The sequence below is a fragment of the Narcine bancroftii genome, chromosome 10, assembly GCF_036971445.1.
Source record: "Narcine bancroftii isolate sNarBan1 chromosome 10, sNarBan1.hap1, whole genome shotgun sequence".
Lineage (NCBI taxonomy): Eukaryota > Metazoa > Chordata > Chondrichthyes > Torpediniformes > Narcinidae > Narcine > Narcine bancroftii.
Window position 1 is genome coordinate 5,593,985 of NC_091478.1, and position 12,843 is coordinate 5,606,827.

Below are 12,843 nucleotides of genomic sequence, written 5' to 3' on the forward strand. Positions count from 1 at the left end.
TGGGCGAGCGAGTTAGCAGGCATTTATAACTGCCTACGCATGTAGTTTTCTCCACGAGAAGGGTTAAAATCATGCCTATAATGTATTACATTGGCACCTTCCACACCTTTATATATGCAAATTGTTGTAATTAAATATCACCATTAATTATTCTCCTATCTTTGTCTGACACATTTTTGATTAAGTAACTATTATTTTCTCTAGTTACTCCATGGTCTATGACAATCTCCACTGCTATTTAGTATCATTTGTGATGCCTAGGTAATAAAAACTTATTTATCTAAACTTTGACCCTTTAAAAATCAGACCTCAAAGCACCAGCATGCAGATCAATTATATTCTACATCTGATATACAATTTTGATTAAAGCAAAATCCCTGCATATGAAAATTGCCTGCAACTTGCATATTACTTATTTTTTGATTAAATTAATTATATCCATCTTCAAATTTTATTTACCGTCTTGTTACAGCTTGTTTTGTAACATGCCCACAATAATGCAGAACCATTACAATAATAGCCCTGATTTACAAATCACTATTCTATCCAACCTCGTATTTCTCCGTGCACAGGTACGGCTACTTTGACCAGAATATAGCAGAAACTTATTAGGGCACGGTAGTTAGTGCAACGCTGCTGCAGCGCCAGCGATCAGAACTGGGGTTCGAATCACGCGCTGACTGCAAGGAGTTTGTACACTCATCCCACGTTTGTATGGGCTTCCTCTGTGGGCTCCGGTTTCCTCCAACAGTTCCGGGGATTGAAGGTTAATTGGGGCAGCTCATAGGCAAAATGGCCTGTTACCGTGGTGTACGTCTAAACTTTAAAAAAGATTAAATTTACAAAGCAGGCAGGGCAATGTCCCCAGGTCCATCCTTAGTGTTGGTTACCAGAGACTGTACCACCCATCTTCCTCAATAATGCCACCTGCTCAAACATTTGTTCATTTCTCCATTATTATCCAATTTCTTCCATTCATCTCCCCTTCCTGTCTTACTTGTTCAAAACTTCTCCCCAGCCTCAATGTGCAGACAAGCCACAGAAGGAAGAAGGCACCCAAAACCTGACCCAGCAGGTCAAATTCATGAGAGCATGAGGAGTTAAGAGCAGGATTGACTGTTTAGCCTTTAAATCTGCCCTGGAATTTGCAACAATGATGATCTTCAAACTCAACTCCATTTTCATTCCCTATCCCTCAATATCCAGAAATCAATGTTTTTTTTTGTTTTTGTTCGACATACAGCACGGTAACAGGCCCTTTTGGCCCACAAGCCCGTATCGCCCAATTGACCTACACCCCCGGTATATTGTTTTTGAATGGAGGTAGGAAACTGGAGGAAACCCACGCAGACATAGGAATAATATTCAAACTCCTTACATAGAACACTGGTGTCGAACCCTGGTTACAGGTGGTGTAAGTGTTGTGTGAACCAAATGAATCATTGGAGAACAAAATTGTAAAACCTTCCTAACCTCCAAAAAAGTAGATTTCTCTTAATTTCAGTCCTAAAGGCCTACCCTTTATTCTGAGACCACAGTCTCAGATTCTTTGGCAAGGAGAAACATCTTCTCTTCATGCATCCTTTTGAGCCCAGTAAAAATTTCATATTCTTCGATAAGACAGCATAGAGTGGTACCACTGACCCACAACACCCAGCCTGACGATCAACCATCCATTTACACAAATCCAACCCAAACTCATTTTCTTCTTCCACGATTCCATGAACTCCCTCCATACTGTACCATTCATCGACACACTGGGACAATTTACAATGGCCAGTTAACCTACCAACCTGCACATTATTGAGGGAACTGGAGCATCAGAGGAAACCTCTATAGTCGCAGGGAGACAGAGTTACATAGCATAGAAACAGCTTCTTTAACCCATCACATCTCTTGTGACCAACTAACCCTGCTTGCCTACATTAATTTCATATCCTTCTATGCCTTGCTTTAATCAAAAGAGCTGTCCAGATACCAGTTAAATGCTCTTCCTGCGTCCACCACATCCTCTGGCAGCTCATTCTTTGAGTAAAAAAAAATGCCTCAGATCCCATTAAACTTAATCCCCCTAGTTGTAGATGCCCCTACCAATGGAAACAGACTCTGGCCATCTATTTCATCTATTCCCCACTTATACTGCTTTGCTCCGGGGAAAACGGACACATCCTCTCCACTTCTTTACAATTCCAGATCCCCTCTTATTCTACCAGCATCTAGAGGCTCCAAACCAATTTCCTCAATCTCTCCTCCATCCTACAAAAATGTCTGGTGAATTTCTGTGGCTTCACATCTATCACAGGCCTCATTCGGGTTAACATGCTACCAACATAAATCAACAGTGGTTTACATACTAATCCATCACTGGAAACGCAATCAGCTCAGAAGTGTCATTTTCCAGAACCCTGCACCAGCTTATTCAATCAACTATACAGGACCTCCACGGTATCAGTGTCCAAATTTTAAAATTATATTCCCTTGTAAAATCATTTCCTTTCCTTCAGTTCATTTCATTCTCTTTATTCTTTCCTTCAAGACAAAGTCTCCGGCTCCTCGGATGACTTAAACTCCAGTCATATCTGCTCCACTGACCACCTTATTCCAGTGCTCATCTGGATACACCCACTCCAAGAGTGTCCATGTTGATCTGAGTGAAAATATTTTGCAATATCAGTGCAGTGGCAGGTACTCAGTGCTCAGCTATAAATACTAAGCCAGTCCTGCCCATCCCGGATTTGCCACATGTCTGGTACTAATGGTCTTGAATGGGGTGGCTAGGCTTTGACATGTTGCTATACCTGGCCTCCTGTACCAAGCAATGGAAACCTGCAGTACTTGAGCACTTAACAGGTGCTATCCATACAGGGCAAATGGAAAGAGAGGCTGTAAAGACACACAAACTGCTTAAGGAGTTTAGGAAAGATGAATACCTCTACAAATACAAAGTAGCTACTCTCTGATTATTGGAACAAGGCGGAATAATAGTTCAGCACAGACTAAATGGGCCAAATGAGTTGTCTCTGTTCTAAGGCATTTCTATGGTTCTATGGAAAGCTCTTTGAACAACTAAATTAAAGATTATGTGTCAAACATGTCATTCCAATTTTACTCAAGAAGCTGAGAACCTATAACAGGTTAAAGGAACCATGTCCAGAGCAGGATGCCTAAAAGGTCACCTCTCAGTGTAAATGGCCAATTCCTCAATTGGCAGCCAGTGATGCCTTCCTTCACATGGTCTTTGTAAATGGCCAACTCCTCAATTGGCAGCCAGTGATGCCTTCTTCACATGATCTTTGTAAATGGCCAACTCCTCAATTGGCAGCCAGTTATGCCTTCTTCACATGGTCTTTGTAAATGGCCAACTCCTCAATTGGCAGCCAGTGATGCCTTCTTCACATGGTCTTTGATTGTCAAAGCTGTTGTTGAAATTAAAAGGTAACATTCACAAATACCCAGGAAGAAGCAATGTCCGAAAACAATGTTTCCTCTGCTCCCTTCCTCCTTACTGTGGAGAGCGTTCTGGCTGGCTGCATCGCTGCCTGGTACAGAGGCACCAACTCGCAGGACAAGAAAAAACCCCAGAGGGTTGTTAACTCGGCCTGCGACATCACAGGCACCAGAGCTAACTCCGTTGAGGATATCAACATGAGGTGGTGTCTTAAAAAAGCAGCCTCTATTCTCAAAGACCCCACCACCACCCATGCCATGCCCTCTTCACTCTGCTACCATCGGGGAAAAGGTACAGGAGCCTAAAGACGAGCCCTCAGGGCACATGGACAGCTTCTTCCCCATTGCCATCAGATTCCTGAATAATCTATGAACCAAAGACACTGCCTTATTTTTCATGCATTATTTTGGTTTTTTTAATTTATTGCTGTAAGATGGTTTATATGAATGTTTGCTCTGTGACGCTGCCGCAAAACACTGAATTTCATGACTTCTTCACGACAATAAATTCTGATCATTACTTCCACTCCTTTTCCACTTCCTTGGGCCTTGTTTCCTTCATTCCTTTCGACTTACCAGGGCCTTGCTTCTTGTGCTCTATTTTTACTAAATCGATTCACTGTAAATTCATTCATCTACTGTGCAACAATTTTAAAAGGTAAATGAAAACATCTGGATGGTTAATAGAATAGCACATGATTTTCTGTCTGTCAGGAGAATCCCAGATTAGTGGTGTTTCACTGTAAACATATTTAAATCAACTGAAGTAAAAACATTTCAACAAACTTAATTAAATCAAGTGCTATTCTCTCGTTTATTTGAGAGGGACCACTCACTACTGTATTGTGCTCAGTAGGCAGACTTCTTAACCTGAGGGCTGCGAAGCGCCTGCTGCCCAAGAAGTATCACAGGGAATGACCAGCAACATAGGCGGTGTTACAGGCAAAGCCACTGCCATCATGCCAGAGTTGATGCAGAAATGGAAGTAAGTGGATCGGAAGCCCTGAAACAAAAATGGAATATCAACCCTGAAAAGCAAGGTACAGGGCTCATTTACAAAAGCAAGCAGTTTAATTGTTTTTTTTAAAATCTCCAAGACAAACTCCGAGAGAGTATAATATCATGAATAAAGAAAGGCTTACACTGATTTCAGTCGTGTTCTAGCTGGGTTCTCTCTTTCTATTCTTTGATTGATCTCACATACACATTTGCGCGCGCACACGCACACACACACACACACACACACACACACACACACACACACACACACACACACTAATGAATAAGAATTCAATGTCATTTGCATGAAAATTAAATTTATAGATAATACAAAAGATGTCCCTGTGATTGAAAATTAAAACATTTTCATACTACATGAAGATATGGATGGTCTGGTTAATTAGGCATAAATAGGAAATGGAATTTAATCCAAAAAAATGCAGGATGTCCATTGGGGGAGCTGCAATCTTGCAGAAGAACAAGTCGTGCAAAGGTACCATCAGAGTGGATGTTTCCACATCCTTTTTGGTAATATATGACAGGTCAATAAAGGGATTAAAAAGGTATCAAGGACATTTTCCTTTATTAGTCAAAGCAGTAAACAAAAGAGCAGGGGAATTATATCAGTAGGCAACAGTTAGGCCACCGTTGGTCAAGTTTATTATCATCTGATAATAAGTACAACCCAATGAAACAATGCTCTCCAGAGCTCAGTGCAAAGTACAATTCTAGTCACAGGAAAGATATGAATGGTGGAGGTAACGAAGGGGAGATTTACTAGGAAAATGTCATCTTCGATGGATACACTGGGTCAAAAAAAATTTGAAGGAATTCAACCCAACAAGCAGTATCCATGAAGGGAAGGGGACAGTCAACATTTTGGGAAAAGGACCATGAGTACAGAGAGAAGAAAGCCATATAAAGAAGTAAGGAGGAGGGGGTGTAGCAGGGGCCGTAAGGCAATAGGTGGTGCCCAGTTGAGGAGGGAGTTGATGGGCATATAAAATGAGGAAGGAAAAGGGGTAAGTGAAACATATTAGGCTGGGGAGTGATAGGAAAATACAGATAAGAGGGATTAAAAAGGTGAGGGGGAAGAGAGTGGAGATGCAGACAGAAGTTGGAAGATGACAAGTGAAAACAAGAGGCCACAGACAATGGAACCAAAAAAAGGAAGAAATGTTGACTAACTGGAGCCAGTTGAGGGAAGAGACAGGAGAACCAGATGGTGTGGGGTGTGAGGATAACAGCAGATGGAACTGAAGGGATGTGGGGTGAGGGGAATTAAACAAAGGTCATTTTCTTCAGGAAAGGAGGCTGAAGGGATGCGTGTTAAATTAAAAAGGTCCTCGACAGAGTAAACAGAAAGGGTTATTTCCCTCTGCAGAAGGGCACCGTCTTAATGGAAACAGAAGATGCTTTAGAGGAAAAATGTTTTCAACTAGATCTCCAAATCAGCCCCTAAAGGGGAAGTAGAGAGAGAAAACCCTCACCACATTTGAAAAAGATTGAAAAGGCCATGGCCCAGAGGATGATAGACCTAATACTAGAAGATGTGATTCGACTGGGTAGCTCACTTTTGACCACAAAGACATGACATACCAAATAGCCTTCTCTGTCCTCATAAATTTTTGATGACTGAATTACGTTATCAAGTACAAGTCTGCTTTATGTGCTGAACCAACAATGACTGAAGAAGGAGCTAAAGGGGGCAATTACAACAGAAATAATTTGGGGAAACGAGGAGATTGCCAAGAGCCAGCATAGACGAGGTTGGACTTGTTGGGCTGAATGGCCTTCCATACTGCATGATTGGTTATGACAGACAGACGTGTTCACATCCATCTCATCTCATCATGTCTATACTATTTCGATCATATGTTTTTTCGCATTTGGTTTGATTACTTTTCCATGTTCGAGCATCAATACACTTTCCCCACCATATCCGAGCCTGGCATTCGACTCAAACCGACTTTTTACTCTTCGTAAAAATGCTTGAAAAGGTACCTCCTGCATTGGAGCCACTTGTTGACAAATCAACAGTTGTCCAGAAGAGGAGATATTATGATTTCTTTTTAAAAAATAAATGCGCTGATGTTTCAAATATTCAGCTGGGAAACCCACCACAATATCTTTGGAATGAAATGGTAACTATTTTAGGAACCATGTTAATTTTAGAACATTATAACAAATCATTTTCAAAACTACAGTTTAAAAAGAAAATCAGGAATTCAAGCTTCCAATTATTTTAAATGCTCTTTGCCAGCAGTTAAGACTTAAAGGAGCCCATGCCCATTTTAAACTGTTCAGTTAATAGAAGATTATTTTTCTTACCTATCTTTATAATGAAGTGTTAAGTATTTGTCCAATAAAAACTGTCGATTGAAGATCAACACTCACAATCTCCAGTTGATGTATTGCAGGTAGAAACTTAATCGAATGATTGCACACAATATTCTGAGACATTGTTTTTAATCTCAAATAGTAAATGGTTAAAAAGCGCGCTGTACCAAATGATGCACATTAGTGGAACAGATAATACAACTAAGGGGCTTTTCATTAATTGGCTAGAGGATATTGCCATGACTCTGTATAAAAAAATTCAAATAATACAGATCACACACCAATCAGATTCAACACACCTTCAAGTTGGATCAGCATTACATACAGATTCCAACACTATTGTTTGTAAAGCCTATTCTCACGCAAAGAAGCATGGAAACTTCAATAATCTATTGTGACAAGAATACATTTGCCTATCTATTTAGTCAGGTGGAAATATGTACAATATTCTATTTCATTTCAGCTGTAAAGTTCAATGCAAGACAGCATTACCACTCAGAAATTATTCAGCCAATGGATTCAAAGTACAAATACAGGCACTAACCGCTGAAGAGCATCACGTTTATTGAATCGCATCAAGGCACAGCTGTTCTTGCATATTGTGAAAGCCTGGGTTTTGAATATTTTGCCTACAATTTGGCAGGGAACATGAACTGGCAGTGAAAATGGAATAGGACTTGTGGGTGCTCAAGAAAGATCAACGTTCGGTATCTAGTTAACCAATTATATTGAAGGATTAAGAAATAAGCAGGCGATGAGGTGAGAAGGAAGGATGAACTAGAATTCAGCGTGAAGTCAAGCACAGAGAGAGAAATAACAAGTGGCAAAGAAAGGCGAGATGGAGAATCAAAGGAAAACAAGACGAGATTTAACCTGAAAGAAAGATTCCAGATTTCAAATATTTCGCTTTCTGGACATAGAAGTTGATATTTATGAACAACCTGTGTATCATTAAAAGTGTTCTCGGACGGGCATTTACAAGACTTAACTTTCTGTGTTAAATTTGATGGGTTTTAATGTGCAACTGGGAAAATAATGCAGAGGGTGAACCACAGATACCGTTTTCAGGAAATGAACAATGGTGGACAATTATCAATCTCCTGAAGACTATTCAAATTCCACTGACACATTTCCCAACCTCAGACGTCGATTGACTTGTATATCAAAATGACACATGCTATTCACGTGACATTATTTTCCCAACAAAAGCTGACAAATAAAATAAGGCACAGTATCTTTCCTGCATTAAACACAAGATAAACTGGGAAGTTATTTCACAGCTGCAGTACGAATCCATTCAGTTTTACACAAGTCCAACACGAAACCCTTAAAATTCTTTCTTGTCCCAGCTTTAAAATTTGGAATAATTTATTTAAAGAGATTTTAATTCCTGGCACTGAGCTTCAATGTTTCTATTGACAAAATCCAATTAAATATCCCAGCATTTTTATTTATTTGTCATGCCTTTAAATGTAATGACAGATTGTGCCATGCTTTTCAAATGTTGGCACTTTTATGTAAATTCATTTAAGATTCAATTAAGGCTTACAATTGAACTTCGGTTTTTCAAAATAATTAACACAAACAAACACTTATTTTGGGGAATGGCCAACATTAGGCTCACTTCCCATCTTGCACGTGGAAACACGACTTCAGTGAGACCATCTTCTTACGGAGAATTACCGGGTACATTTCCTCTAAAAGCTGTTCATTAATCTGAGGAAGGCTCTTGATTTATTATTTAATCTGGTTTTGATTATCCCCAAATCTATCATAATATAGTGAGCTTTTAAAATTACATTAAGTAATCAAAGGTCAATGGTAATTTACACACCTGTCCTTGGGTACGAAACTTTCCTGGAGCTGGATGGAGTGAATACCTTCTCTGCAGCCGGATACTTGGATGGCACCAATTGGACTTTGCAGAATTGCTGTCATTTGCTTGCAAAGGTTTGTGTTCTCAGCAACCTGCTCAAAGAAAATCATGAATCCTTACAAACAGTAAAGCAATCATCATCCTGTAGCAGACATTAATTATTTCTGAAGCAACTTCAACCCCTTTGTACTTATGAATCAGTAATATCTTTGTCCTGAGAGAGAAAAAAAATAAAGATGGTAGCAGTTGGCTTTGATTATGGGTAGATAAAATGATGTTGATTTAAATGTTTATCATTAATTGCACAAAACCTGTGTGAAATTCTTACTTTAAAAAAAATTATCCCTGATGTTTTTCCCCCCCAAAATCAGTGGCTTCTAACCACTGCTTCTAATTCAACTGAGCAATGAAGTAATGCGAGATAAGGATGCACTTTCCTCACAAAGCAATTACTGCATCATGCCAAGTGCTGGCACGCTGTGGGCAGAGCACACAAGGGAGACCTTCAGATAAACAAGTCCTGCTTTCATGGTTATCCTTTGGCATGGAAAGCAACACAATTTTTTTTGCTGGTACTTGGCTCTTTTTACAATAATACTGCAGCTCACAATCAGGGAACACACTATGGTTTCTCCATAACGTTTCCTCACCTTGCCAAAAACAACTCCACATCTTCCATCATTGATTAGAAGAACATCCATGAAAATAAACTGAACATTAAAGTCGACTGTCTTCCCTTGGTGCCTCGTGTGGTGGGACCCAATAATCCTGGAGGCTAATTTTATATTTGGCTCCAGTTGTTCAGCACTTTCAGATGAGAATTAGACCAACATTTTAAAGACAAAGATTTGCAGGGAAAGAACAAGGAAATAGGACTGGCTGGATTTATCTCTGTGAAGCCAGTATGGAAATAGCCTTTTTTTTGGACCAAAACAGTGCTATGATTTTCTGGACCACTTCATTGTTTTTGGATAAATTCTGGTTTCCCATTAATGTACAAATTTAAAGAAATGTGTACTAGCATATGATAGGAAAAAAAAGACAAACTAACATTTATAACTAACTTCAGCAATCAGGATGCCACATCATGCTTTAAAATGAGATACTTTTCAAATAGAGTGAAACACAAAAGTTTCCAGTTGCTGTGATTTATAATGTTATGAACTGCACGTTACGAGCGGCAATGAACCAGACAGTGTTTATTTTTAAAAGACTAATTTTATATCTTACTCTTAAACTATCCTTAACACTACATCTATCCGAGAGGGAGAGAGTGTGAGTGTGTGTGGGGCCAGAGCCTAGAAAGTTACTTTAAACGTCAGACTTTTCAATTCAGTATTGAAGCGTTGGTCTTTGAAATTTCATCCCTACAATTAATGTTGAACTGATGGGAAAGACTGGAGTTGTAGTTAAACTCACAAATTCTCCTTTGAAGAAATGTCCATCCACACGAGCTGCGGTTACAACTCCTCCTGATCCTTTTGTCGGCGAGACTCAAACTGGGCGGCCTCCACAAAGCTTCCAAGACACTGGCACCAGCCTCTCCAAGTGACCTTCAGTGTTAGTCACACTCAAAATGAAGCACTTCGCATCCCAAAAGACCCTCCTGGCACAGGCCAATCCACCAAAAAGACCCAGTAATGCACAGAGTGGGCTTTCCACAGAATGGTCGGCCACACGAGCTGCTTCAAAACTGCTGTTTTCTCTCCAGCCGTCAGAACGGTTCTCCTCCTGAAAAATCACCACGTCTTTGCAAATGTAATGAATCTGGAACAGACTGTGACAAACCTTCCCTCAGTTCTTCCAACGTATTGAATTATCTCTGGGCTGTGACTTGTGTTGTGATGGTACTTGTGTGAAATATTAAATGTTTGAGATCTTGTATTCCATTGGAAAAGATAACTTATAATTTACATAATAATTCAAACTTGGAGCCTGTATATGAGGTTGAATTTAGTTTTATTCCCCCCCATAAATTGATGGAGTTGCTCCGAACTATGGCAATGATTGAAGGTTGTTATGTTAGTTGATCTCCTCTTCTACTTTATTCTCTTCTTTCTTTCTTTTGGGGTAGTTTAGAGGGGGCTTGGGAGGGGTGGTGTGTTAGGGTGGGGTGGGTAGGTGGGAGGTTATATGGAGTAAAAATATTATGTATTTATTCATTTTTATTGTATGATTATGAACAATAAATAAAATTTTCCAAAAAAAAGTTAAATGTTAACTGTGACCATTCAGTTCCTCCTTACAGCGATAATCTCATTTTACTGGAGAAACACAGCTATGAAGGGCTCAGGCCCAAAACATTGGTTCTAGATCTTTACCTCCTACAGATGCTGAGACCCTGACTGAGTTCCTCCAGCATTTTTGTGTTTTTGCCACTTTTCAAATAGCCACCGACTTGAAGTACAAATTGCACAGCAAGCTCCCACAAACGGCAACCCACCTCTCACTTATAAATCAGCAGAAATCTGAACCGTCCCTTACGTGTCTTCACCCAAGATCCAATCCATTCAGGTACAGTGTAAACAATCAAGGCTCTTGCACCAATCCGTGTCACACCTTGCCAATCAGAAAAAAAACATTTGTGCCTGTTCTCCATTTCTTGCTCGCCCATTTGCAATCCATGCCAAAATTGTGAGCAATTTTATTTTTCAAAATAATTTATGATGCACCATCCTTCTCAAATGGCTTCTGGAAATCCAAGAACAGTATGTCTGACAGTTTCTTTCCAATTAGCCAACACATTAAAATATCCATCCCACCCTGGTCACATCGTTCCCTCCCATTGAGCAGAACATACATGAGTTTGAAAATGTACGTCAGCAGATTCCTCCTCACTCTTTTAATTTGATTGGCTGAACCTCTTATTAGTTGAATGATGTTGCCCAAGTACAGCTTTTTTTTTTCTGTAACCTCATAGTTTACGCTTTTGTTACATTTTGCACTAACTGTTGTATTAATGGTGGCACTGCCATGGCGGTGGTTGTGCTTGTCAGCTGACTACCAGGGATTGCAGACTCCAGGAGAGCAGTAGACTGGCGCAGAACCCACCTCTCCCCTGTTGAGAAGAACCCTGTGAAATGTGAGCATGTCAGAGAACCAGCTTAGCAGCTGAAGTCACGCAGGCTGCTGGCGACTTGCAGTGAAAGGACTCGCACAGGCTGCTGGAGACTGGCCTGTGGAAACCAGGTATCAGAACCAGGATTCGAGAGGGTGCTGAGGGCAAGAAAGGCTCCTGAAGGGCCTCAGGCGCTGATCATATAGGAAGTATGGATCTGGAGCTCGGGATGCCAATGGATTAAACATGGGTCTATGAGGGCTGCTGAAGCTGGAGGCAAATCCTTAGACACAGTGTCTCTGAAGGGACTCCCTTTTGCTTCTCCTTCTCTTATTATTGGGGGCACTGGGAAATACTAATTGTGATTCTTCATTTGCCTTTATGGCAGGCATGTTGAAGTGTATTGTGTATATTACAATTTTCAAATTAATCTATAACAATAAAGAAATCTTGAAGTATGGGTTCACTTGCCTGGATAGCATGCAAAAGAATTTTCCACTATTTCTCAGTACACGTGAAAAAAAAATTCAATTTTAGGAGATAAAACCAAATTATTGCCTCACTGAGCTAAATCTGAAAGTGGTGATCCCACACATTCAGCCACAGTTCCCACTCCCCCTTCCCCATTGTTCTCACAATTATTTCCACAAAATATTGACATGTAACGAGATGTAGATATCTGTAACTCAGTGAAAATACTTTGGTTACATACAGCAGGCCAGGCAGCGTGCCTCCCCTCTGCCACTTGTAGGTGAAATCTCTGCCAAAGGCATTTTTGTTGCAGATTAACTTTAGACTAAGGAGATTATTCCACATTATTCTTCTAAATTGGCTCTATGAGGGGGTTGACCTACAAAAAGAGACTAAATCATCTGGGATTATACTCACTCAAATTTAGAAGAATGAGAGGAGATCTTATAGAAACATATAAAATTATGAAAGGTATAGATAAGGGAGAGGCAGGAAAATTGTTTTCACTGGTAGGGGGAGTGGGAACTGGTAGGTGTCAGAACTAGGGGACACAGCCTCAAGGTTCAGGGGAGTAGATTTAAGACGGAGATGAGGAAAAACTGCTTTCCAGGAGAATCGTGTATCTGTGGAATTCTTTGCCCAGGGAAGAAGT

The 12,843-nt window shown here is 40.2% G+C and overlaps 1 protein-coding gene across 10 annotated transcripts in view; it reads right to left on the bottom strand.

Annotated features, from left to right (window-relative positions):
* Positions 1–12,843, bottom strand: part of mgmt (O-6-methylguanine-DNA methyltransferase) — a 538,867-nt gene that overhangs the window by 438,426 nt on the left and 87,598 nt on the right. For 9 of the 10 annotated variants that reach the window (XR_011345278.1, XR_011345279.1, XR_011345277.1 and 6 more), the window contains exon 3: positions 8,621–8,754. The exons of the other annotated variant lie outside the window; for it this stretch is intronic. Coding sequence is in view for 4 of the 9 variants with exons in the window: in XM_069899651.1 (XP_069755752.1) it covers positions 8,621–8,754 (134 nt within the window). In the remaining 5 variants the exon portion in view is untranslated. The remainder of the gene's footprint in view (positions 1–8,620; positions 8,755–12,843) is intronic. 10 annotated transcript variants of the gene reach the window in all.